Source organism: Aotus nancymaae, unplaced genomic scaffold (assembly GCF_030222135.1).
Source record: "Aotus nancymaae isolate 86718 unplaced genomic scaffold, 86718_ANA_hifiasm-v0.15.2.pri h1tg000007l, whole genome shotgun sequence".
NCBI classification, from domain to species: Eukaryota; Metazoa; Chordata; class Mammalia; order Primates; family Aotidae; genus Aotus; species Aotus nancymaae.
The window spans coordinates 32844481-32871464 of record NW_026988418.1 but is presented as its reverse complement, the minus strand read 5'-3'; the positions used below and the strand labels follow the sequence as shown (position 1 = coordinate 32871464).

General features: G+C 35.8%; 1 protein-coding gene across 11 annotated transcripts in view; it reads right to left on the bottom strand.

Annotated features, from left to right (window-relative positions):
- The window catches only part of LRRC7 (leucine rich repeat containing 7), a 592672-nt gene that overhangs the window by 411524 nt on the left and 154164 nt on the right, over positions 1–26984 (bottom strand). For 2 of the 11 annotated variants that reach the window (XM_064372501.1, XM_021667709.2), the window contains one exon: positions 15842–15918. The exons of the other annotated variants lie outside the window; for them this stretch is intronic. In XM_064372501.1, the coding sequence (XP_064228571.1) occupies position 15842 (1 nt within the window). In that variant the 5' untranslated portion in view covers positions 15843–15918. The remainder of the gene's footprint in view (positions 1–15841; positions 15919–26984) is intronic. 11 annotated transcript variants of the gene reach the window in all.

The window sequence follows — 26984 nt, the reverse complement described above, 5'->3', positions numbered from 1 at the left end:
TCCCTGCTTGTCAATGTGAAACTTAAAAAAAAAAAATCCTTTGCAACAGAATGTTAACATACTGGTCTTAAAACAATTGATCTTTTAAAGTTCTGTGAACTTGGGAAAAAAATTGGATCCTTTATTTCCAAGTTTTCAGGGACTTGTTTTTTTAACTTGACCAGAGCTTTTGAAATTTCTCAGTTAGTGCATATTTCAGTCATAACAGTATTCACCTTATTTTGAACAATTAGCTCTATGTATTTTTTCCTATTTTCCATTAGCTTGTATAAAAACTATCCAACTTTAAAAAATTCTAAACAACATTTAAAAAAATCTTTATTTGCCCTAGTAGTAAATGTTTTATTTTAAAAAATACTTAGCTTTTTCTTGACCTTATCTTCCAGACTTTTTAAATAAAGTCAGTATTTTTAAAACTAGCCAATTATTACTACTAAATTGGAATTACTTTCATAACATGTAATAGTTTTTTTAATTGAGAGACTGTTTTCCTATTTCATTTCATTTTCTAGGCACTAAATGGCTCAAATAATAATTCCATTGGTATAAAATATATCAAGCAAAAACACTTTGTCTAGCATTTTTAATATCTTACCTAGTTAGCAATAAACATGTTATTTTTGGTTCTATAAAGAGAAAACTTAGGGATAGTAGAGAGGACATTTTCACATTTTACTTGGAAGTTCAAAATAACTTCTTACTACTAATAAGCAAGATCTTGTAATAGTGTACCTCCATTTCATAAATCCTTATAAACGGCCCAGAACATCCAATGATATTCCCCTGCTTTCAAAATGCATCAATAGAGAATCCTTGTACAGATTTGCTAACAACCGTAGAGGGAGACCCCTTTCAACAAGTGGAACATTGAACATTTTGTCTGAGATAATGTTTTTTCAATTTGTTCTGCAATAGCGATGTGAACACCTTTCAGATGTACAATCCAAACAAAAAGCTACCCTTGAAGAGGATGTCTAAATACATTTATCATTCTCTTTTTCAGAGGACTAAGTTAGGAACAGTTATTTTCTGTTAGCATCCTCCAAATAAGCGCATTTTCTTGTGTTTCTTCCACATTTGGTAAAACAATAGTGAGTTTATACTTGATATGGTTTGGCTGTATCTCCACCCAAATCTTATCTTGAATTGTAGTTCCTAGAATCCCCACATATTGTGGGAGGAACCCAGCGGGAAGTAATTGAATCATGGGGGCAGTTTCCCCATGCTTCTGTTCTTATAATAGTGAGTAAGTTCTCATGAGATCTTGCGGTTTTATGAGGAACTTTTTCCCCTTTTATTTGGCACTTCTTGCCGGTGCCATGTGAAGAGAGATCTGTTTGATTCCCCATCTGCCATGATTGTAAGTTTTCTGAGGCTTTCCAAGTCCTGAATTGTGAGTCAATTAAAGCTCTTTCCTTTATAAATTATCAGTCTCAGGTACGTCTTTATTAGTAATGTGAGAACAGACTGATAACAGTAAATTGGTACCACATAGTGGGGCACTGGTATAAAGACACCTGAAAATGTTGAAGTAACTTTGGAACTAGTAACAGGCAGACATTGGAACAGTTTGAAGGGTTCAGAAGAAGATAGGAAAATGTGGAAAAGTTTGGAACTTCCTAGAGACTTGGAGGGTTCAGAAGACAGGAAGATGTGGGAATGTTTGGAGCTTCCTAGAAACTTGAATGGCTTTGACCAAAATGTTGATAGTGATATGGACAATAAAGTCCAGGCTGAAGTGGGCTTAAATGGAGATGAAGAACTTGGGAACAGGAGTAAAAGTCATTCTTGCTAAGCAAAGAGACTGGTAGCATTTTGCCCCTGCCCTTGAGATATGTGAAACTTTGAACTTGAGAGGGATGATTTAGGGTATCTAGTGAAAGAAATTTCTCTGGAGCAAAGTATTCCAGAGGAAGCAGAGCCTAAAAGTTTTAAAAATCTGCAGACTGACAATGCAGTAAAAAAGAAAAATCCATTTTCTGGAAAGACATTAACGCCCACGACAGAAGTTTACATAAGTAACCAGAAGCCAAATACCAAGCCAAATCACCAAGCAAATGGGGAAAATGTCTCCAGGGTATGTCAGAGACCCTCATGGCAACCCCTTCCATCACAGGCCTAGAGGACTAGGAGGAAAAAATGGTTTCTTGGGTCAGGTCAAGGGCACTCCCTGCTGTGTGCAGCCTCAGGACTTGGTGCCCTGTGTCCCAGCCACTCTAGCCTTGACTAAAAGGGGCCAAGGTACAGCTTGGAGCATTGCTATACAGGGTGCAAGCTCCAAGCCTTGGCAGCTCCCATGTGGTGCTGGGCCTGCAGTTGCATAGAAGTCAAGAATTAAGGTTTGGGAACCTCCACCTAGATTTCAGAGGATGTCTGAAAAGGTCTTGATGTCTAGGCAGAATTGTGCTGCAGGGGCAGAGCCCTCATGAGAACCTCTGCTAGAACAGTACAGAAGGGAAATGAGGGGTTGGAGCCCCCACACAGAGTCCCCACTGGGGCACTGCCTAGTAGAGCTGTGAGAAGTGGGCCACTGCCCTCCAGACCACAGAATGGTAGATCCACTGACAGCTTGTACTGTGTAAATGGAAAAGCCACAGGCACTGAATGCCAGCCCATAAAAGCAGCCAGGAGTGGAGCTATACCCTGAAAAGCCACAGGGGCAAAGCTGTCCTAGATTATGGTAACCTGCCTCTTGCATCAGTGTGACCTGGATGTGAGACATAGAGTCAAAGGTGATGCTTTTGGAGCTTTAAGGTTTGACAACCCTGGGGACACTAGGGGAGGGATAGCAGGGGTGAGAGAATTGGGTAGGGATAACACTGGGGAGAAATACCTAATGTAGATGATGGCGGATGGATGCAGCAAATCACCATGGCACCTGTATACCGATGTAACAATCTTGTACAATCTGCACATGTACCCCTTAAAGTATAATTTAAAAAAAAAGATTTGACTGCCCTGCTTGATTTTGGACTTGCATGGGGCCTGTGGCCCCTTTGTTCTGGCCAATTCATCCCATTTGGAATGGGTATATTTATAAAATACCTGTACCCCCATTGTATCTAGGAGGTAACAAACTTGCTTTTGATTTACAGGCTCATAGATGGAAGGGATTTGCCTTGTCTGAGATGAGACTTTGGACTTGGACTTCTGAGTTATTGCTGGAATGAGTAAAGACCTTGGGGGACTGTTGGAAAGGCATGATTAAGTTTTGAATTGTGAGGACATGAGATATGGGAGAGACCAGGAGTGGAATGAAATGGTTTGGCTGTGTCCCCACCCAAACCTCATCTTGGAATTTAGTTACCACAATCCCCATGTGTTTTGGAAGGGACCTAGAGGGAGGTAATGGAATAATGGGGGCAGTTACCCCCATGTGCTGCTCTTGTGGTAGTGAGTTCTCAAGAGATCTAATTTTTTTTTTTTTTTTGAAACAGAGTTTCACTCTTCTTGCCCAGGTGTGATCTTGGCTCACTGCAACCTCCACCTCCTGGCTTCAAATGATTCTCCTGCCTTAGTCTCCCAAGTAGTTGGGATTATAGGCATGTGCCACCATACCCCACTAATTTTTTGTATTTTTAGTAGAGACGGGGTTTCTCCATTTTGGTCAGGCAAGTCTCGAACTCTCAACCTCAGGTGATCTGTCCATCTCAGCCTCCCAAAGTGCTGGGATTACAGGTGTGAGCCACCACACCTGACCTCATCTGATAGTTTTATAATGGGCTTTCCTCTTTTGTTCAGCACTTCTCCTTGCTGCTGCCATGTGAAGGACATGTTTGCTTCCCTTCTGCTGTGATTAAGTTTTCTGAGGCCTCCCCAGCCATGCTGAACTGTGAGCCAGTTAAAGCTCTTTCCTTAATAAATTACCCAGTCTCAGGTATGTCTTTATTAGCAATGTAAGAATGGATTAATACAATACTATTGCCATTATCCAGCTTATGTGCATACTCTTCAGCAATTTATTCCTTTTCCTTTTGGCTTAGCTGTAAAACTTTAAGTTCACTTATTTCAATTGCCAAATGGGTAATAGTATAAATGAAGTTGAAGCTTCCTTTATTGCAAATAAGTTTTATTCTCTATTAGGAAAAGTTGATTCAATTCCATAAAATGGAAGAAAATGTAATTCATTTCCGCATTTCCTTGTTCATGATCACGGAAAGAGCTAGGATGTGGAGTTCCCTTTTCTTTTTCCATTTTCTTACTCTCCACAATGGCAGATATTTTGATGTAGAAATAACTACCTAATCTGTCTTGTTCACAAGGAGTACACTGCACAGTAGGTGAAGCCAACGAACTGCAGGATGGCTTTATCCTTCCTTCCCTTGCTGCATATTTTATGGCCTTTAATGTAGCTTCATTCCTTGTTAAATACATTCTCCAGGCAATTTGACAGATGGGACTGACTTTTTTTGGTGTTTATATGGTATTTTCAAAGCAAGAACAAATCTGCCCATTTCAAACAGTTTCTAGTTAGATCTCAGTAAAGATGTTACATGATTCCCATTTTTTTAAATGGGGAGGGTGTGAGTAGGGGCTCTTGTTGGTTAGATGGAATTTAATAAACTAGAAGTTTATACTTTCCAAAAAACCTGTCACCAACACAACTTAAACTATTCCATCAATACTTTAAAAAGAGAAATATAAACATGGCACTATATATTTTGAAAAAAGTAATAAATCTGCCAGTAAATACACATCTCAGGTGACTGCCAGAAACATCTGGGTATTGTATTAAGCACCTGCAGGGAATGGAAAGATACAGGGTGATAAAAATGGCTGACATGATGATATAAGTTCATGTTAATTCAAATCCCTCCTGGGAACTATTTTTACACCATTCTCACACTCAGAGCTTCCATAAGTTAGTTTTTGCCAAAATGATTAACAGCTTTTATTTAATCTTTTTCTATATTTATGAACATAAGATTATGGTAAGATTTCATAGTTATAATTGTATCCTGTTTATTTAGTGTCTTCAAAGGAAATGTAAAGTCCCACGGAAAGTATGTAAAACCAGATTCTTCAATATAGTCAGAGAATTCAAATGACACATCAAGTCTTGGTTTATAGTTTCTAAATTCCTTAATTTAGAGCTCACACAGAAACCCTCCTTTCTAATGAAAATTGACCTAGAAAAAGCAATTCTGTAAAGTATGGTAATTTTGCACATAAGTATTAATGGGAGTGGCTATAGGAATCCACTTAGACTTGTATTGTCCCCTATGGTACTAGTAACAACTCAGTGAAACAGTGAAAGAAAAGACAGCTACTTGATTGCAGGACATATAAGTAAAAGAAGTAGCTCTCTAAGAAGAAAATCTGTTAGCAAAGGAGTAGGATTGGCAAAAAGATGATGGTGGGGAAAATTTGGAAGAGAGAATTAGTGGCTACAATTATAAAAACCCCTTACAACAAAGCACTCTTCACATTCATTTTCTTCACTCTCTCCTGGGAAGCTGTGAGGTGCTTCCCTTGCAGAATGGAATCATTCATTCTCCCAGTTGCCAGAAGGTTGGCCACTAATAACTCACAGGTGCATCCCTCTCAGGGCTCTGCCCTTGACTAAAGGGAATTACCTCATCCCAGATACATCCCTCCAATGACTAAGGCTGGTTTGAAAGCCCAGATTCCTTGCCTCACTTTGGCATAATACTGAAGGGCTTTTCCAGCTCCAGTGCTACCCTTAGGCTCCACTGAGTCCTATGTTGCAACTTCACTGTAGTTCAAATTCTCTCTTTACCCAGAACCGCCCAATAACTCTTCTGCACACAAATTTTTACCTTGGAGTCTGTTTCCAAGGAATCCAACCTAAGATACACTTAATAGCTTAACCTCCATGGTTATAGAGTTCTCCTGTAAGTCCCCAAAATATCTTAACCATCAGATTCTATAAACTCAGATTTTCTTTTCTTTGCAGTTTTTTATTTAATTCTGTTATTTTTCTTGGCATTAAGACTTTTTTTTTCTGTGGACATAATTGGCTCTGGCCCTCATACACCTTCAAATTTTAAAGAAGTTTAAAGCCAAGTTTTGCTCTCTGTTCTCTTCTTACCTTGATTTTTTGCTTTTCTTAGGCAACCTAATTTATACCCTTGGCTTCAGTGCCGTCTTCACGGTAAAATCTGAATCCACATCTTTAGCTTAGAACTCTGTGCTTCATTTCAGAAACCTACTTACCCACTTAGTATTGCTACCTGGATATCCTATGACTGTTCCTGGTAGCCATTCTCCCTATCTTCTGCCATAATTGCCATCAACCTACCCTTTACACTATGACCAGAGGTGCCATATTTAATGACCTCAATACAACTATTGTCATTGTTTCATTGTTGTTGTTTTAATAAGGAGCCTTTACATTTCTATCTAATAAGCCTTTAACTCTATAGAGTTTTTTTTATGGTGATAAAATTTTATGATAGTTTCTTCATCCAGTTTCTCTCAAACAAACTCTTTCCTCCGGGCAATAAAGCAGAAATAAAATGGTCCTTCAAGTCATATAGAAATAGACTGCAATATTGGTCTTCCTTTTAGTAACCAAGGTAGCTCAAAAAGTTACTTACATAACTTCTCTGCATCTCAGTTTCTCATATTTCTTATAGAGATAACGTGAAGGCTAAGTGAGAAAATGTGTACATAAACGTATTTTGACTACATAGAAATGACTCGATACATGTGAATTTTACTCTCTTCTGCTATTCCATCTTTCTCTAGGTTAATGGTTACAGCTTTAGTGTAAACAACTAAGAAAACTAAATATACAAACCAAATAAATGTCTATTTATAGTAATGGTAAAAAGGAATTATTCTAAAATAGCAAGTTCCTGTGGTACAACTGAAATAATTTTATTTACAAAAATTCAATAACCACACAATTGTATAATTTTTTAGAGTTTCTCTACCACCTACAAGTATATCTCTGTGACTTAACTCAAAAGAGAAACAACCATCTTGACTGATTTCTACATTTCCTCTTTGTTCCAATCAATTTCTCACATGGTGTCAGGATTCATCTTTCAAATTCCTAGCCCTAAACTATCACCCCCCTGCATAAAACACAAGCTCTTATGGGGGTGTGAATTTCATCTGTTTTATTTTCTGTTAGATTCCCAGCACCTAGTATAGTACTCAGCAGGTAACAGATGCTCAATAAACATTAGTTGAATAAATAAATCCTAGCATTAAAAAAGCATAAATTTGTCAATTTTTTGTATAATTTTATATTTTATTCTTCCTTACAAATTGTAAGAACTTTTTTCCCAAAAATGTTCATAATAGGTTTATATTTTCTTTTGAAATAAATTTGTCTAATTTAATTTACATTTCTTGATTCTCAAATAATTATTATAAGCAATGTTTATTGCATATTATGTGCCATGTGTCCTGTTACTTCCTATTCTAATCCAATTCTCAAACTGTTCTCACATTTATATTTCATATGAATAGCCCCAAATCCCTCATTCACAAAGGCACTTTTTTTTTTTTTGATGGAGTCTCGCTCTGTAGCCCAGGCTGGAGTGCAGTAGCATGATCTTGGCTCACTGCACCCCCCACCTCCTGGGTTCAAACGATTCTCCTGAAAGTCACAAGTTTTATCAGTTTTGTTTGCTGCCCAACACTTAGACAGTATTAAGAGATGAGTACAATTATATCCTTTTTTTTTTTTTTTTTTTTTACAGATGAGAAAAAGAAGCAATGAAAGATAAAGTAATGTGCTCAATTTTAAACAGTCATAGATGGTAGTACTAGATTTTAAACTAGACAATTCAACTCTAGAACATGGAGTTTTAACCACTAGGCTCTACTGCTTCCATGACTTCTATGTCTGTGCTAGCCTCAAGGCCTACTTGCAATGAACAGAATGTTTTCATCCCCAAAATTCATATGTTGAAATTTTAACCTCCAAATTAAAGTATCAGAAGGAGAGGCCCTTGGGAGGTGTTGAAGTCATGAGGGCAGAGCTCTCATAAACGGGATTAATGTCCTTATAAAAAAAGACCCCAGAGACTCCCTTGCTCCTTCTACCATGTGAGGTTACAGTGAAAGCACAGCTGCTGATGAAGAAGGGGCCCTCATTAGACATTGAATCTGCTGGTACTTTGATCTTCAACTTCTCGGCCTCCAGAACTGTAAGAAATAACCTTTCATTGTTTATAAGTCACTCAGTCTATGACACTTTATTATAAAAATCCAAAAGCACAAAGGTACGCTTTCCACTACTGTAACTTGTAAATAGAAGGGTCTCTAAATATCACATGAAACGAATAGTCATGAAAATGAAAGTTTTAATTTCCAAATTCTCTTACTAATAATTTATGGCAGCTGTCCAGTAAAACACATAGGAAAGCAAGAAAGAACTCAGGAGGACTTCTGGCAACTTATTTACTGTCTGAATGATAAAAAATCAGCTGTATGCTTTTCCCAGTTTTGATATTTTGAGACAATATTTTTCTCTTAATATGCTAAGTCTCAAACAAAGTTATACTGCTTTCCATTTATTGACATCTCTTATCTAGGAAATAACATTTTCAGGATAGCTGTGTGAAAAATAAGAAGTCATCTATGCATTTCATAGCAGATTTTAAATGTTCTCTAATTGTAAAAATGAACTTTTTCACAACCATAAGTGAGTCAAAATAAAAATAATTAAATAATTTAGGAAGACAGACACCCTGTCATTATAATCTATAAGAATTATGTAACTGCTTCCAGAGAATTAAATACCAATATAAATTACATGCAGAAGAACTACATATAATTAAATGGTTAATTCCATTACAAAAACAAAAGATGTCATTTATGTTATATGCCTTTTAAAAAAAGCATAAAAACGGCAAAAACTAACATAAAAATCAAATTTTTAGCTGGGGAAAATATTCGCAATGCATTTGAAAGAAAATGCATATATATCACATACAAGGAGTATATGTATTGTATATATCACATACAAAGAGTATGGTATATACTGTATATGCTATATATTGCATACAAAGAGTAGTTACAAAGTGATAAGCAAAAGCCAACACTAAAAAAATCAGCAAAGAATATCCATAAACAATTTATAGAAGAGCATATGACTAATACACATATGAAACAATTCTGAATCTCTCTAATAGAAAAACGCAACTTGAAGTAATTCAGACATTACTTTATGCCTGGCTGAATGAGAAAAATAAGAAAAATGATCACAACAGACTTTTGGGTAGCAATCTGGGCAAAGGATATTAAATATATAATCCTGTGGAAATGTAAACCATCACAGCTTTTGAGTGCATTATCCATGTATTAAATTTAGAAAGTCTTATTCACTACATTATGGATAATGGGAAAAAACTGGAAGAAGCTCTGTGCAGGACAATTTTATAAAATCTACCAAAATTACAAAATGGCATACCATTGTATATAGCCATTTATTTCTTCTAGATATGCTTACATAGATGGAAAATAGTCTTGTATATGTTCATTTAGAGCACCTATGCTCACAATTACAAAAGACTGGTTATGAAATAAATCAATACAATGTATGACACTAAGGAGCTGTCAAAAAATAAAATTAAAAGTTTTTTGTGAGCACAGATGAAATTATCTCCCATATTTTCTATTAAGCAAAAAAAGGCATTGAATAGTGTCTAAATATGCTACAATTTCTATGGAAAAGGAGAAAAAACATAATGTGTGTACATAAGCTTATGTATGTGAAAAATATTTCTGGAAATTTATATAAGAAGCTAGTAATGCCAGTTACTTGTCTGTAGAGAGGGAAATTGGCTGGGGATAGAGTTGGGAGAGACTATTTTCAGTCTATTATTTAGAAGCATTTGATTTTTGAATCACATGAGCTGTTACCCATTAATATTAAAGATGATTTTTTTACATGACAGTGTGAATGTACTTAATGCCACTGAAGTATACACATAAAAAAGGTTAAATGGGAAATTGTATTTTATGTATATTTTTGCACAAAATACTTTTGAAAATAATAATTTTCTTAAAGTACCTGTTTCTCAAGTCTGTACCTAAGGTTGTATATATCCTTTGGGAAATATAGATAAGTAAATAAGGATAGATTTAAGTTGGCTTATATACCATTATTTTACAGGGCAAAAAATTGAAAACGGAATAGTAAATTATCCTTAATTAAGGGATTTTTTGAATTAAAATTATCCAGATATAAAATCGAATGCAGCCATTAAAGAGAATACTTTATGAATGAATAAGTAAATTGTGGTATATTGTATAATTGCATATTATTCAGTGCTAAAGAGAAATGAGTCAATGAAAGGACATGAAGAAAACCTAAATGCGTATTACTAAGTGAAAGGGCCAATCTGAAAAAAACCACACACTGTTTGATTCCAATTATATGACATCCTGGAGATGACAAAGTTATGGAGACAGTAAAAAAATCAGTGGGTGCTAGAGATTAGGGAAGATGAAGCACAGAGGATTTTTAGGGCAGTGAAATTATTCTGTATTATATTATAATGGTGGATAAAAGTCATTATATGTTTGTCAAAACCCATAGAATATACACTACCAGGAGTGAATCCTAATGTAAACTACAGACTTTGAGTGATAACTATATGGTAGTGCAGCTTCATTGATTGTAATGAATATAGCACTCTTATGTGGGATGTTGATAGTGGGGGAGCCTGTAAATGTATGGGGTTAAGTGGTGAATGGGAAATCTGTGTATTTTCTGCTCAATTTTTGCAATGAACCTAACACTGCTGTAAAAATAAAGTCTGTGTTTTTTCAAATAAAAATAATTCTGAGGAAAAGAAAAGAAAGGATACAGTCGTCTATACTAGTTGACATGTAAAAGTTTCTGTGATTATTCTAAATAGTTCTGGAGATGGATGGTGGTAATGGCTGCGAAACAATCTGAATGTAGTTAACACTACTGAACTTAAAAGTGGTTAGATGGTAACTTTTATGTTGAATATTTTATCATCTGTAAAAAAATTAAAAAATATAACCAACAACTATCAAAGGAGCAACAATAAGATTAACGATTATTCCTAACAGAAAGGATGAAAGCTAGAAGACAATGGAATGAAACTTTTGGTGCTGAAAGAAATTCTAAAACCAGCTAAAGTTTAGAAACATAGATACAAGAATTTTCAGAGAAATAAAAACAGAAAATTTATTTCCAGCACACCAGCACTAAAAGAAATCCTAAAATGACTCCTTCAGACATAAGGAGAATATTTTCAGATGGAAACACAGCTATGCAGAAGAAATGAATGACAATGGAAAAGTAAACGTGCAGGTAAATATAAGTGGATATTGACTATATAAACAGTAACAGAAATGTTCTAAGTAATCCTTAAAAAACTGTGAAAAATGTCTTATTAATGGTACAGGATGGAGTTAAAATTTTCTAAGATTCTAGCAATAAAGGGAATTGTTAGTAGTAACTATTTATGTTAGACTGTAAAAAGTTGAGGATGAATGTGAAATCCCTAGAGCAACCACTATAAAGACAGTATAAGAATGTATATTTAATAAATTAATAAATTAAAAATGGAATAACAAGAAGTATCTCTTTAATTTTAAAATCCAAAAGAAATCACTAAAGGAGAGAAAAAATGTAAGTGGGTGAGTTAAAGAAAAAGTAAATAGTAACATGACAGATACAAACCCAAGTTTACTTTAATAAATATAAATGTAAATAGACTATATAATCCAAGTAAATATCAATACTATCAGATTAGATTTTTAAAATAAAGGCTACTATAAGTTGCTTACAAGAGGTCATAAATATAAGAACCAGAAGGTTGAAAGAAGGCTGTACAAAGAAAAAACATGCAAATATTAACCAAATGTGAGTTGGCAGTGTTTGTGCTAAAAACAGAAAGAGCGGATTTTTAAAGCAAAATGCATTATTAGAGATATAAAGCAACATTTTATAATGATAAAATGATTAACCCATAAAGAATGTAAACATTAATTGTAGTTATCCTTTGAGTGGTTTTTAAAGTGATTTTTACATTCTTCATTATACTTCTTTATATTGTTTGAAATTTTTACAATAAGGGTGAATTATTTATATAACCTGAAAGAAAACAATAAAGTCATTTTTTACTGTAGACAGAAAAAGAAATAATGCAATACAAATATTTAGGCATAATCTCTTTCTAAACAAAAAAATTTAAAAAGATTTAGTGGTTATTATGCTCTGATTACAATTATAAAAATTAAGTCTATAATGCCAGGTTAAGAAAAATAAAAATAGCACTAATGAGAATCAGGTGGAAAATCACACATGAAAGTATTATATAATCTCATTTTTTTCTTAGTCTTATTTGTTTATTTAAGGATTACAAGATAGATAATTCAGAGTGTATTTTCTGCAAGTAGATGATATAGGAGTACTTAAAAATGATCTAAAGAGAGCAAGCACTGATTCATTCATTCATTCATTCATTCATTACTTATGAGTACCTACTTTGTGCCAAGTACTGACTGAAATTTTTTCTGAGGCAAATATGATATTTGTCAGAATAATGTGGAAAATTACTTTTGAGATTATTAGGTGGAATAATGATAAGTTATGCATATTTGATGGGATTACTCAATACTAACACTTCTTTAATATACATTAAATTGAATTTGCTATTCAAATTACAGGGAGAGTTAGTGTTTATAATAATGATATTCTGAATGATATTCTGCGAATAAGTAAATGTGATTTACAAAAATAAAACCAGCCATAGATAAATCTGAAAAACATAAATGAATCTTTGGGATTGATATAAGAAGGAGATAAAGAATAAAGATGTTGAAGAGGATTTAAAAGACCATTTGGTATCCAAAGTTGGATTAGCTCTGTTGGGGTTCCTAATCACTGAGTAATTGTAATACCCAAAAGCTTTTTCTCCCTCAATCATTCTCCTCCTAGAATTTTCAGGCGCATTTAACACTGTTGACCTCTTTGAATCTCTTTGCCTCTTTGGTTTCTTTTAAAAACAAAACAAGGACACTGGAAGTCAGTTTTCCTCTTATTTCTAACTATCAGTTTCTGTGGCTAATTTCTCTTTCTTCAAACAGAATTTTGATGACTGAACACTGATGATCCTAAAAATTCTACCTGTAGCAATGTTTCCTTTCACTCAGTACACATTTTTTTGCCTGACAAAATTCTGGCAAATTCAATCACCATCTCTATTCAAATAGATCAACCCATGCTTCATCCAAACCCAGAGCTCCGGTTCTGTATTTCCACCAACCCTGTGATCATCCCTTATTTTGCTATGCAGGAGGCACACAAATGTCACGTTCCAAACTAAAGTTACCATTTTAATATCCTCTACTGAAGTTAACTGCTATTCTTTTAGTGTTTCAGGTCTCAAATAATGGGATCACAAACCAAGTTCCTGTGGAACTTGGTAAAGAAGATATTTCTTTCAAATCAAGTTGTTCTTCTCTGTCTCTACTGCAACCACATTCCTGAGCCTGGCTTACTACAAGCCATTGGTTTCTTTGTCTCCCAGCACCAAATTCCCTCCCTGCACTCTAGTCTCATCCTGCTACCAAGCCAGCCAGCCTGTCTTCCTTCCTTCCTTCCTCTCTCCCTTCTTTCCTTTCTTCCTCCTCCCTCCCTTTCTCCCTCCCTCCCTCCCTTCCTCCTCCTTCCCTCTCCTTCCCTCTATCCCTTCCTTCCTTCCTTCCCCTTCCCTCTCCTTCCCTCTATCCCTTCCTTCCTTCCCTTATTCCTTCCTCCTCCCTCCCTCTCTCCTTTCCTTCCCTCCTTCCTTCCTCCTCCCTCTCTTTCCTTTCCTTCCCTTCTTCCTTTCTTCCCTTCCTTCCTCCTCCTCCCTCCCTCTCTCCCTCCCTCTCTCCCTTTCCTTCCTTCCTCCCTCCCTCTCTTTCTTTTCCTTTCTTTCTCTACTTTCCTTCCTCTCTCTCTCTCTCTTTCCTTCCTCCCTTTCTCCCTCCTTCCTCCCTTCCCTTCTTTCTTTTTTTTTTTTTTGAGACAGAGTCTCACTCCATTGCCCAGGCTAGAGTGCAATGGCACGCTCTCGGCTCACCGCAACCTCTGCCTCCCTGATTTCGAGCAATTCTCCTGCCTCAGCCTCCCTAGTAGCTGGGACTACAGGTGTGCACCACCATGCCCAGCTATTTTTTCTCTTTTTAAGTAGAGATGGGGTTTCTTCGTGTTGGTCAGGCTGGTCTCAAACCCCTGACCTTGTGATCCACCCACCTCAGCCTCCCAAAGTGCTGGGATTACAGGTGTGAGCTACCATGCACAGCTCTCTCTTTCCTTCTTCCTTTCTACCTTCTTTCCTTCCTTTCCTCTCAACTCCGTTTTTAAATTCTCCAAATATTTTTAATTATGGCCTTCTAGAGTTCCTTCCGAGCTAAAACTGATATCGGCTATTACCAAGGTATCGATAAATGCAGTTTTACAATTTTCCCTCCTTCAGCATGAAGTTGGCCCAACTGAACTTTGAATTTTGAAGGTGTTTCCTTTCCACCCCCTCATAGGATAAGCATGTGTCACTTTATGGTAATCTAAGATAAAGAGTCTAATTTTATAAACCAAATACACTACAAGCGAATAATTTTCATTATAAAAATGTTTTTCATTTCTATTGAGTCATTGCTTAGTATTCTTCTTATCAAAATGTGTGGTACCAATACTATAAATATTTTGTAGAGTTTATCTGAGAAGTATTTATCATTCATGACCTGTCATTCATAAAGCTGTCAAAGAAGAGTGAAAAGGAGGAAAAATCTGTTGGTTTATATAATGCTTTTGGAATCTGTAATGCTAAGCAATTGAAACACAATTTTATACATTTTCTGTTATAGAAATATCTGCTACTATAAGTATTTAATTATAAAACATTTATGCCCACTATTTTGATTATGGATACTGCCATCATTTTGTGTACATTTTTGTTCGAATGTATATTTTAATCATCATTACTACTGAATAAGTCCTATTAAATTAAGAACTAGCAGTATTAAGTTCTATCTTGAAAAAAGTATGTATATATGTAGATATATATGTAAAATCCATTTTTAATTGCAAACTTGGTTCCCTTCTCCATACCAATGAAATATTCATGTAAATACTTTCTAAAATCCTTTCAGCTTTAATATTTTCTGATTCTATTACAATCTTTAAGATACATTTGTGGAGAAAGAATCAACTCTGACCACTTTAATATGGAGCAATGAGATTTTCAAAGATTCTCCTAGCTATTCAAATAATCTTATTTACTTTTCCCACATTCTTAAGTTCATTTTTTATCCATTTATGTAAACATTGCATGCTTTTATCACTGAACCTCCAATTTCATTTCTTGAAAATGTCAGGAAATACTGACAAATGCAAAGCTCCCGCTTTGTGCCTAGATTTCATTTGATATCACCTTGAATTTTTGAAATGTAACCTTCAAAAAGGAATATAATTTCACTTTATTTCTTAAAAGCATTATTATATAATAATAATTATTAATGGTTTATGAGAGGAATCAATGCATTTACATAGTGGATAAATATGTCACAAGACATAGGGAGAATCATTTACTCTCTTTATGATGGAATAAGTATTGAATTAGGGGCTCTAAAAATAAGATCTGAGAGAGGATACAATACTTAAGTTCACATTTCCTATGAATGGAATTTCATTATTACTGACAGAAAAGAAGTTTCCTAAGATTCATAGTTACCATGTTGCTTCCTAATTATTTTCCTGATGTGATATAGGTTAACATGAAAACTGCTAAGTATAAATTTAAAATTATAAGACTATTTGGTCATTTAGAGTAAAATTCCCATAACACTATTGAATTCTACATACTTAAGCATAGTAAAATAACATAGTATCTACTTGCTAGTTATTCCTGTCTCTGCGGACTTCTAGGTTGTGACCACTTTGACTTGCATTTTTTTTCATGTAGCGGGCTCCTTTAAAAAAAAAAGAAAATTTAAAAAATTTTAATTAACTGCAATTATAAATTGACAAATGCATCTAAATGAACATAATAAGCAAGAATGGAATGTGAAGAGCTTAATCAGATGCTTTCCTAATTGTCAGGTTACATATCCTATAAGAATAATTTCATAAACACTACCACTAAACATTAGAGCTGTAGGTATATAAACCCAGGGGGGAATAAAAGAGTGATACTGTTGTCCAACATTCCTTCTTAAAGCAATACTTTGATACCTTTAAGCAAAAATGCTCTGCATAGTGCTTTTCCTTCTTGCCTATTTTATTTCTGATAACTACATAATAAATGTAAAATGCATTTTTTCTTGTCTTGAAAATTCCAAAAAATTTTTAAAAATTCATAATTTAGATTCACAGGTTAGAGTTGCCTTCTCCTCTAATTATTCTGAATGAATAACATTTTATATTCTTGCTATTATATCTTAAACACTGATTTGGTAATTCCCAGTGGTCATTAAAACAAAACTAAGTGCTTTGACATTGTTATTACGTGTGCATATAGTCATAGCTTAATGTATTCAGTATAACTAAATAACTGAGCCTGAAATACCCAAATGCATTTGTAATTAAGTGTATTTTAGAAAAGTGACTTGCATGAGACTGATGGAGATATACACATTAACTTGGTGTTGCAATTTGCACTCTATACATTTATTATCCCATGGTTGATATGGAAAATAAATAAGAAAATGTACTTTAAATTTATTAATTTGAATACTCAATATAAAGTCTTTATATCTACATCTATAAAACCCAAGACTCTTTATATAATCATTAAATGTATAAGTCAGGACTATAGGGAATTTCCATTTATCAGTGGGACAGAAAAGTATCTAGTTCATGTCCAGAGTCAGGCAGGGCCTGGTATGTCTTAAGAGTCATAAAGGGAGTCTTAATTATCATTATTACTTAGTGCAATGCTTCTATTAAAAATTTAAAAAAGGAAATAAAAAAACCAAAAACTTCAAGATATACTTAAACAAGCCATTTTTACACAGTATGACTTAAAGACTAAAATCTTTTCTTGAATTTGAAACTCTAAAGGATATTTTGGAAACTAAAAACTACAGTGACAATATATAAATAGCAGGTAAAATGCTGAAGATTATGTTTAATTGATACAATTCTTTTTTTTTTTTTTTTTTTTTTTAAGACAAGAGTCTTGCTCTGTAGCCAAGATGGAGTGCAGTGGCATGACCTCGGCTCACTGCAACCTGTCTCCTGGATTGAAGCAATTCCTCTGCCTCAGCTCCCTGAGTAGCTGAGACTACATGCCCGGCTAATTTTTTTTTTTTTTTTTTTTTTGTATTTTAGTAGAGATGGGTGGGGTTTCACCATGTAGGCCAGGATGATCTCAATCTCCTGATCTTGTGATCTGCATGGCTCGGCGTCCCAAAGTGCTGGGATTACAGGCGTGAGCCACTGCACCTGGCTGATACAATTCTTTATTTACATAAAATGCATAGTCATAGAATTAATAAAGCTTAGCAAATTGTGTGTTTAGGCAGAAATAATTTCCTGATTATAAATACATTATTAAAATGAGATAGAAATTACTGTTTTAATGTGGTAAAAATGCTCCTTCTAGTCTTGCCTCTGTCCACAGAATAAAAAAAAATCAGATTCCTAATCTTGGCATTCAAGTTAAAAAGTGATTCTCTGCCCCTGACATTACCCACAACAGTTTTTCAATACGTACTTTATGGACCAGGAAAATCGAAACACCTGGTGGAATCTTCCCCACCCTGGGCCCCACTTCATCTTTGTTCATGTTGCTCCCGCACTAGGACCACCCTTCTACTGATTTCTGCCCGTGATTTTACCACTCCTATCAAAGTCCAGATGATGAGCTTCCTCTTCCAGGAAGCCTTTCCTGATTCCTTTCAATTGTATGTAATTTTTCGCTGTCCTCTAAATTGTCATTTCTCATTCCCTTTCATAACACTTTTCAATAGATTCTAATATTTTTCATCACATCAAATGATTAACCTGTAACTTTTTTGCAAGCCACTTTTCTCCATGATTTATCTTTGCATTTCTACAAATTTCAGGATGATATATTGTAGAGTATAAGAATTTCATACTTTAAAAAAATTGATAAGTATTGCTTATTTATTAAACTGGAGAAGTTTTTGTTGGTAAGTGTCCTCCTAGAGGGAGACTAGATGTTGGAAAAATTCCGCAGTATGTCTTCTTGGTGTAGAAGAAGAAACTTAGAGGAGTTGAGTGTGTCTGGGAGTGGCAGAAGGAGAATCTCATTCTGGGACGAAGGAAGGCCTGGAGAGCAAGGTGAATTGGTGTAAGGCTGTGGACACGCCATATAACAAACCTCTCTGCATATGATTCCTTTTGCAAATTCTACAAAATATTTGTTATGGGGGTGCTGGATGAGTTTAACATTGGGATTAATAAAGAGACAGAACAAGAAGAGATGGAAGAAGAAAGTCCCAGGAATTAGCAAGATTTACTGGGTATATTTTCCAAGCAAAGCTCTTAGGTGTCTGATACACAACAAGCATTCGGCTATTGTGACTAACATTTTGTGACTAGAAATTCTTATTTGGGGCAAAGGGTAGTATTAATGTTAAACAATTCTGTCTATTACCCAGAATTCAAACCCTTTGATCACTTTCATACCAGATGCCATGCAGATTCCAACTCTGCGCAATACACGTAACTAAGGTTTAGCTGAAATGATCATAAAATTAGCTGAAAATTAAGGAAACAGCATTCAACAGTCTGATTAAATACCATTTGATATAGCATAGGCTTGCAATTTAGAAAACAGGAATCAGCTAATTTAATTTCTTTTTCTGTAAAATGGCAGTAATCATCAAACTTAACATCTCATAGTTTTTTAAAACCATAATTTAAAATAAGCTCTTTTTGTTTTTGAGACGGCGTCTCACTTTGTCATCTGGGCTTGGGTGCAGTGCCACAATCATGGCTCACTGGTGGCCCTGACCTTCCAGGCTCAAGTGGTTCTATAAGCTCAGCCTCTATAGTAGATAAGATTACAGGTGAAGGCCACCACACCTGTCTAATTTTTTGTTTTTGTTTATTTTTATTTATTTATTTTTTGGTACAGGCCAAGTCTCACTATGCTTCCCAGGCTGATTTGGAACTCCTAGGCTCAAGTGAGTTTTCCGCTTTGGCCTCCCAAAATGCTGGGATTACAGGCATCAGCCACCATACCTTGGCCTAAAATAAGTTCTTCTTAAGAGCAAAGACTCTCTGTAGAAGAAGGATATTTGTTATTATTTTTTATTATAATAGGTAAAATTATATGCCTAAAATATATTATTGCAGTAGTGATATCTTAAAAATAAACTATTATATTCTTGTTGTCTGTAATCTTGCCATTTTGTTGAAAACAAAAAATGCTCCTTCATGTTCAGGCAGATTCACCATTCAATACACTGAAGGGAATAGGTGTCTGAATTTAGAACAATAGATTTTTGTGTTGCATAGGCAGTAGTTATTATTTTAAGTATGAGTAGACTTGCTTTTCTTCCTTGCAAATAGATGAAATTGGGCCTTTCCATGGCTAGTGCAATATGGACAATATCACCCCACTCCTTCATACAAGAGAAATAAAGCCAGGAAGGTACATATACTTTTACACAGTATTTTATTATTCTTTTATAAGAGACTAAATGCACTTAGTCACTAGTGCTAGTACATTTTTAATGCTGAAAGAAAAAGTAAAAAGAACTTTTGGTTATAACAGAGACCAAAATACCAGCCTTAATGGTGTGTGTGTGTGTGATGGAGTCTCACTCTGTCATCCAGCCTGGAGTGCAGTGGTGCCATCTCGGCTCGCTGCAACCTCTGCCTTCTGTGTTCAAGCAATTCTCCCTGCCTCAGCCTCATAAATAGTTGGGATTACAGGCACCCACCACCAAGCCCAGCTAATTTTTATATTTTTAGTAGAGATGGAGTTTCACCATGTTGGCCAGGCTGGTCTTGAACTCCTGACCTCAGGTGATCTGCCCGCCTTAGCCTTCCAAAGTGCTGGGATTACAGGCATGAGCCACTGCACCTGACCCATTCTTTTTTTCTAAATAAAATAAGATACTTAAAAAAATTAAATCTTAAGAGAGTGTGTGTGTGTGTGTGTGTGTGTGTGTGTGTGTGTATTCTTTTTCTCACTGTCCTCATTGGTCAGGGGTACACTTGGCTAAGTGACTGAGCCTCTAGGTTAAAGGCTATTTTAAATGACTTTATGAAAGAGCTTATATATGAAAGTATTGTTTGAAAGCGTTTTGAAAGGCTCCTTGCTTTGGGCCATCTCTTTTTTGTGGCATTTCTGATTTCTAGATTTTTAGTTGAAATTTTTGAACTACAATTTCCTCATACAGTGCCTTGATTATATGTAGATGATGACACAAGACCCCCACTCACTGTGCATATTAGGTACATGCTAATTCTCACCAGCATGTACTTCCCGAACTTTCTCCATCTTTCTGTGGCCCAAGCTGCGTTTGACCCCAGTTTGACCTGCTTCTGACATGCTACTCAAAAGTGGAAAGTACTTGTTAAAAGTCCTTAGGGTATAAGCTCCTACTTAAAACATGGCTTCTCAGGAGCAAAGACCTTGTTCAGTTATGCTTATTATCAGTGTTTATGACTCTAGACACTGTAATATTTATCAAGTGTTGCTATAGCACTTGAGCCATGACTACACGGTAAATAGACCAGATTTGAATGCCAAGCACTACAACTACCCAGCTTCACATTTCAATTATATTTAAATGAAATTGCCTAATGCAAGTGTTTAAAAGTTCATTAAAATTAACCTTTTGAATCTAGAGGCTGCAGTGGGCACTTGTGATAATACCATGGTTTTAGATTTAGGTTTCAATTACTGAATAAATGAAAAATTCAGGGGATTTGAAAGGTCAAGGATGCTTTGAAACAGATATTGAATTGGCTAAGAACTTTAACTCAGTCTCATGGTCAATGTTCTCTGGTGTTTTTGTGACATGATTACTAATAGTCATTGATTATTTAGTGCCAACAATGTGATAGGATCTAATGAAGTACAGGCACTATATATCAAAGAAGTGTGATAAGCATTACTCCAAGCAAGAATTATGATAGAGATCATATTTAGATTGAATTACAGGTTTGACAGAATTTTTAAATAGCCAAACTCAGTTTACCATTTTAGGAAAAATTACACCACAGCCATCCTCAGCAAGTGAGAATTTACTATATTTTGAAGGTCACTGATATCTTCAGAAAATTCATTATTTAAAAATCAAATTTGTTTTCACATCTCACAGATGCCCAACCTATAAGAATAAGAGTTGGAGGGCTTTCCAGAAAGGATGAGGCCATACATTCATCATTGGACTTGTAAGATCTGGGTGGAGCGAACATTTTTGCAGCAAGTGCTATGAGTCACTTGAATTTAAAAGCAGGTCTTTAAAGTCTATATATAAATGTCTTCAGAAACTAAAAGGGAAAACAGAATTCCAAATTGAGACTAAGTTCTTCTGGTTATCTAGTCGGTGTGGGCTCTAAGATGCAATATGAATAAGCCCCGCAGAAGACCTTATCTCTGAGGGGCAGGGATCTAAAGCAGATTTAAATATAATCTGAGAAGTGATATGGTGGAGGTGTACACATTGTACCATAGGAATCCTGAAGAGGGGCACTCAGTACAATCTAGTGGTTCAGAGAGGGCTTCTGATGGGTCACTGCCTTAAATATTCCAAGCATTTTATACACTTTATTACATTTTAATTAAATTTCAGGGAACAAAACCAAGATTCTTCAAGTTTCTTTCATACACATGGTTTTGCCTTAAGCCCAGTAGGAAAAAGACAGAAAATAAAAACAGCAGAGACTGTAGATATCTATAAAGCTTTCACTGTTACCTTTAAACATGTATCCATCTCCAAATCTGTAAAGTCTACAGGGAGGAATAGACAGTACAAAATTCAGGGCAAGAGAAGGAAGCTCTGAAGCTGTAGTGAAGACTCTGAGATAAACTGGGCCACTCTTTCTTTCTGTTCTGGGTCTCCTGTCTTCACTTTTTTTCCTCGATCATCCCTACCATTATCGCAAGAAGTGAAACTTAAAAAGTCTTGCTTCATATATCCACTTACATAGTTACCTAAGTCAATAATTTTTCCTCATTATTACTACAAACTATGACTCATACTAAATATTTCTTATGCATTTTTGAAACAGAAGTGAAGTCATAAACTAAAAGAGACCTCAGAGAGTCCATGTTTCCTATAACACAACTCCCTATCATACAGAGTATTAATCTTTGTAATGATTCTGTTTGTTAGGCATGTATCTTTATTCTCTTTTCATAGATGTAAAACCTGACTTCAGGGTCAGATAGCATTAATTCATTCTTTGAACAAATTAAGAACTTCTATTTGCTAGGCACTATGGGGCTAGAGAAGACTCTTGTCATCAAAAACCTCATAGTCCTGACGAAAACAAAGCAGCTATGTTCACCAAACCAATTTTTCTCCCCTAGCATATAAGAAGATTGGATCTTTCTGTCCCCACTTCCCACTGCAGTTAGACTGGGGCCATGTGACTGAAAGTTTAGTCAGTGATGGGTGAACATAACAAAAAACATTTCTAGGCCTGGCCCTGGAAAAAATATAATCTTGTGATCTTTTCTTCCTCTCTTTCCCTGGTAAGCTGCAAATACCCAGTTGGCATAGCTACAAAGGAGAGCCTCCCAATCTGCATTCAACTGTGACATGAAGGAGATATAAACTTTATCATGTTAATTTGGAGCTTAATTTGTTACTACCACAGCATAGTTTATTCTTTCTTGTCTAATATAAAGTTTCATGAGCAAGACAGACACTAACCAAATAGTTACAGAAAATACAATTGCTTTGAAGGGAACAATCTGAGAGCTCTGAACTGAAGTAACGGGATACTTACTGTAGTATATTGAGTAATTTTTCAAAAATATTTAATCCCCACCTTCTTTATTTCTGTAGAAGGAATATACCAGTGATGTTGGTTGGGTTTGACTTTGTGACTTGCTTTAGTCAACAAAATAGGTGGAAGTAATAGTGGACCAGTTCTCAATCTATCCCTTAAAAGGTCTTGTGTGTTTCTGCTCACATTGTTTCATCTCTGCCACACATAAAGGCTATAAAATAAACCTGTCCAGGTTAGTCCACTGGTCCTAGGAGGAAGATGAGGACATATGGGGCAGAGTTATACCAACAGAGACTCCAGACATGAACACGCCCATATGAGATCAGCACAACCATTGAGTAAAGTTCATCCTGACCATCAGCCCCCAACCAATGATCACACATTTGGCCTAAATAGATTGTTCAGTATTGCATACCACAGAAATTTTGTTATTGATATACACACTATTACAGTAATAACTAACTCAGATAAAGACCTCAATGAAGTGATAACATTTTAGTGAATACCTCAAGGATAAAAGGGAGTTAAATACTAAGAATATTCTAGGAGAAGAAACAACATTCAAAAAGGGCACTAAGGTATGTGGCATATTTTGAGGAACTGAATGATGGTCAGTATGCCTAAGCCTAATGAGCATGACGGAAGGTGGTTCAGTAATAGATGGGAGAGATCAGACCTTGAAGATTCTGAGAGGAAATTAATTTTTAAATTTTACAACAGCCAATAGGGACTTTAGACTGGTGAAGGACTGGGAAATGAATTGGAAGAGAAGACAGAAATACTTGACTTGAAAATCCACTTATAAATATAGCAAACACATTGTTTTACTTAGGTTTTATGCATCGTATGTATATATTGTGGCTTTAGGGTGTTGATGGACATCAGAGGCCCTTCTACATTTCCTCTTGGTACTTCTAGGAATGCTAGATAAGAGCAGGAGGACTGGGAAAGCTCTGACCAATTTTACTGAACATTACAGATCTCTTAGTCTACTTTTGTTAGCCTAATAGTGTGTATAAAGGGTACCCAAGGGTTTCTTTGCAACACGAGTACTCTCTTATACCACCCCTTAGAACTATGTGGTCCAGCAGAGTATATAATGTGCAGTGAAGGATACAGAGAGTCATAAACTGACTGTTATAACTAAGTGACACCTGCATCTCACCTTGGTCTGTCTGGGTCTTTATCGTACTTCATTAGTTCTAAAGCAAAGTCTGCTTTCTCATGAGTCTCTATGACTCTAGCTTTACCTACCTCTAAGATTATAGTCTAGTCTAGAGATGACATTCTAAAACATTTTTCTTATGCATGTTTGACTTGGGGATGGGGTAATAAGAGTGAGGAAAAGGAGAACTATCATTTATTGAATGCATATTTTATTCTATATATTATCCTAGGTGATTAGACATTATATTTTTCTCAGGTGGATTTCCCTTGCCTCAGACTCTGCCTGAGACAGGGTTGAGAATAAATAATTTATTTGGGAAGGAAACTCCAATAAACAGGAAATACCGATAAAAGAATAAAGAAATAAACCAGGGAAGGAAAGGAAGCCAGAAATGGGTGTGTAATGAAGCGGATTACCAATTTGGGTAACTGAGGCTCTATTCTGCTGGCAGATGTTGACAGACAATGTGGAATATGCCTCAGGGTGACCCAGCAGAGGGTAAAGAGGGTTGGCTGTTTATTCTTTTACACCCATCTGTCAATCACGGAAGGCTGCATCTGGGGGCATTCACTCCTCTACTTACAGGCTGCATTGAACACAAGCTGAAAGACTGTTCTCAGGCAGATATGACAATGCCTGCACTTAGATGCCATGGCATGACTGGAATAACAAGGATCAAATGGACATGGGAGGATTCTCAACAGCTACAGACACATTTGCTTATTTATTCCTCATCAATCGTCATCATTTTAGACCCTTAATTCCCTGACTACTCAACTTAAAGACACATCCTACCACACTCTATGACTTGCTTTTTTCCTTCTTATCCCTTATCACAATTGTTTACTTGGTAATTTTATCCTTTTATATATATTTTTTTGTATTTGTCATTAGACTGTGAGCATAAGGCCAAGAAATGAGTTTATTTTGTTCATCAATGTCTAGCACAAAGTAATTGCTATTTGTTGAATCAATGAATAAAAACATCTCTATGACATAGGTAGTGTGTTCTTCATTAATGGGTGGGAAGCTATGGCCATACTGCTGATGACAGAATTCCAATATAGGTAAGTCTAACATAAATCCCATACCCTACCATAGAGTGATAATGTCTTTCTCCTTCCTGCCTCAGAAACTCAATTTTCTATTTCCTACATCATTAAATCTTAACTCCTCTGCCTGACTTTCAAATCCTTCTATATTCAAGGTGGTTAGATTAGTCTTGCACCTTTAAAAAAAGCATCTTCCTATAACATTGAAAGAGATCTGAAACATCTGTATTACATTTTCGCTCCGGACGACTGTGGTTGAGTGATTGATAAGGATGGTGTTTTGCTCATAAATACAGTGATTCCTCAAGGAGAAAAGCTGCTTAGCTACATGGGAATGGTGGAGGAACATCGTGATTCCATACTCAAAATGCCCCATGGGATGTAGGGATGTGTGTGAACTATCGAAGGCTTCAGGAGCCATCCCATAAAAAAAATCACCTGCATGGCAGTTCATGGAAAAACAGCAGCAAAATCTATACATTGCCTGGCATACACTGACTCTGCCATCTAGGTTACAGACATGCAGTCAGTGACCAGTAGTGCCAAATAGCTCCTAACCACCATGGGAAATGTGATTAACTGGCAGAGGGGTGGGCGGCAGGGGAAGAAGTGAGCTTCATGATCCTTCTCACAAATGAAACAGTAAGCCAACCCAGGACTGTGAGTGAGTCACCTCCTTATCTTCGAGTCCTGATGATATTTACCTATGGTTCTTTCATAGGAGAACTGTGTGCCAGGAGGATCTGAGGCCCTGTGAAAATGGAGAAGGGGCAAATAGGTGGAACTACTCCAACCCACTAAGCTCTCCTAGAAAACGGGAGTCAACTATGCAAAACACTAAATGTGCCTCCAGAGTGCCTGTTTCTCCGGCATCTATTCATCTGGGTCTCCACAGCCTGGAGGAAGTGATGTGTCAGGCAGTCCCCTAAGTTATAGACTTTTCAAAATTTATTATAAAACTATGAGTTCAATATGAACAACAATAACAAAACAGTATACAAATTCATTATAGGATGAATGACATATTTCTTAAGGCCATGTGTGAAAATGACTTGCAGATCACTTATTGTCAACAATTAGTTTACTATGAGAAAATAGTGTGATTTAGTCTCTAAAAACTCCAATGTTAAAAGGCTGCATGAATGTGAATATAATTTCTAGAGCTATCAGAAGGGTGGGTGTGAGTGATGGGAAATGCTAGACTGTTTCTGAAGCCAAAATGACTGGAACACTCAAGAGTAACCAAGGATGGGACAGCAAAATTCCTTTTATTCATGTACTGGTGAGTGATTTTGTTGCAGATAGTTGGATGTAAACAAGAACCACAGAACTATGTAAGCAAAATGGAACCAGTAAGGTTGAAGCTGGAAACAAAAGAACAAGAAATAATACATATCTACTTATATTCGCTAAGGCTGTGTGTATGCTTTCATTTACATTATTTCATTTAAGCCTCAAGACAAAGCCATTAGCATGAATACAGAGCCAGCCAAATGCATGAAAATAATTCAGCATTTAGTCAGGCAACTAAGAAATTACCAAAAGAAGAGTGCACCCTGTGTGCTAAGTTACAAATTCATATAAGAAATAATTAGGTAATAATATGACCATTTTTATTTTTGAAGGGAAGATGTGGTAGAATGCACTGATGGAACAAAAGTATTTGAAGCATTTCTCTGTACTATCAGGCTCATCTGTATGGATGTAAATTAGGTCATTCTGGTCATGCCCAAAATCAGAGTCTAGAGGTCTGGGGGATAAATCACTTGGGGCATACAGCATCATCCCTAAGAATTGAATTTTTCTTCAGCCCAGTTGCTGAAATGCACTGCTGCAACCCAGATACCAGTTTTACATAGTAGCTGCTGAAACA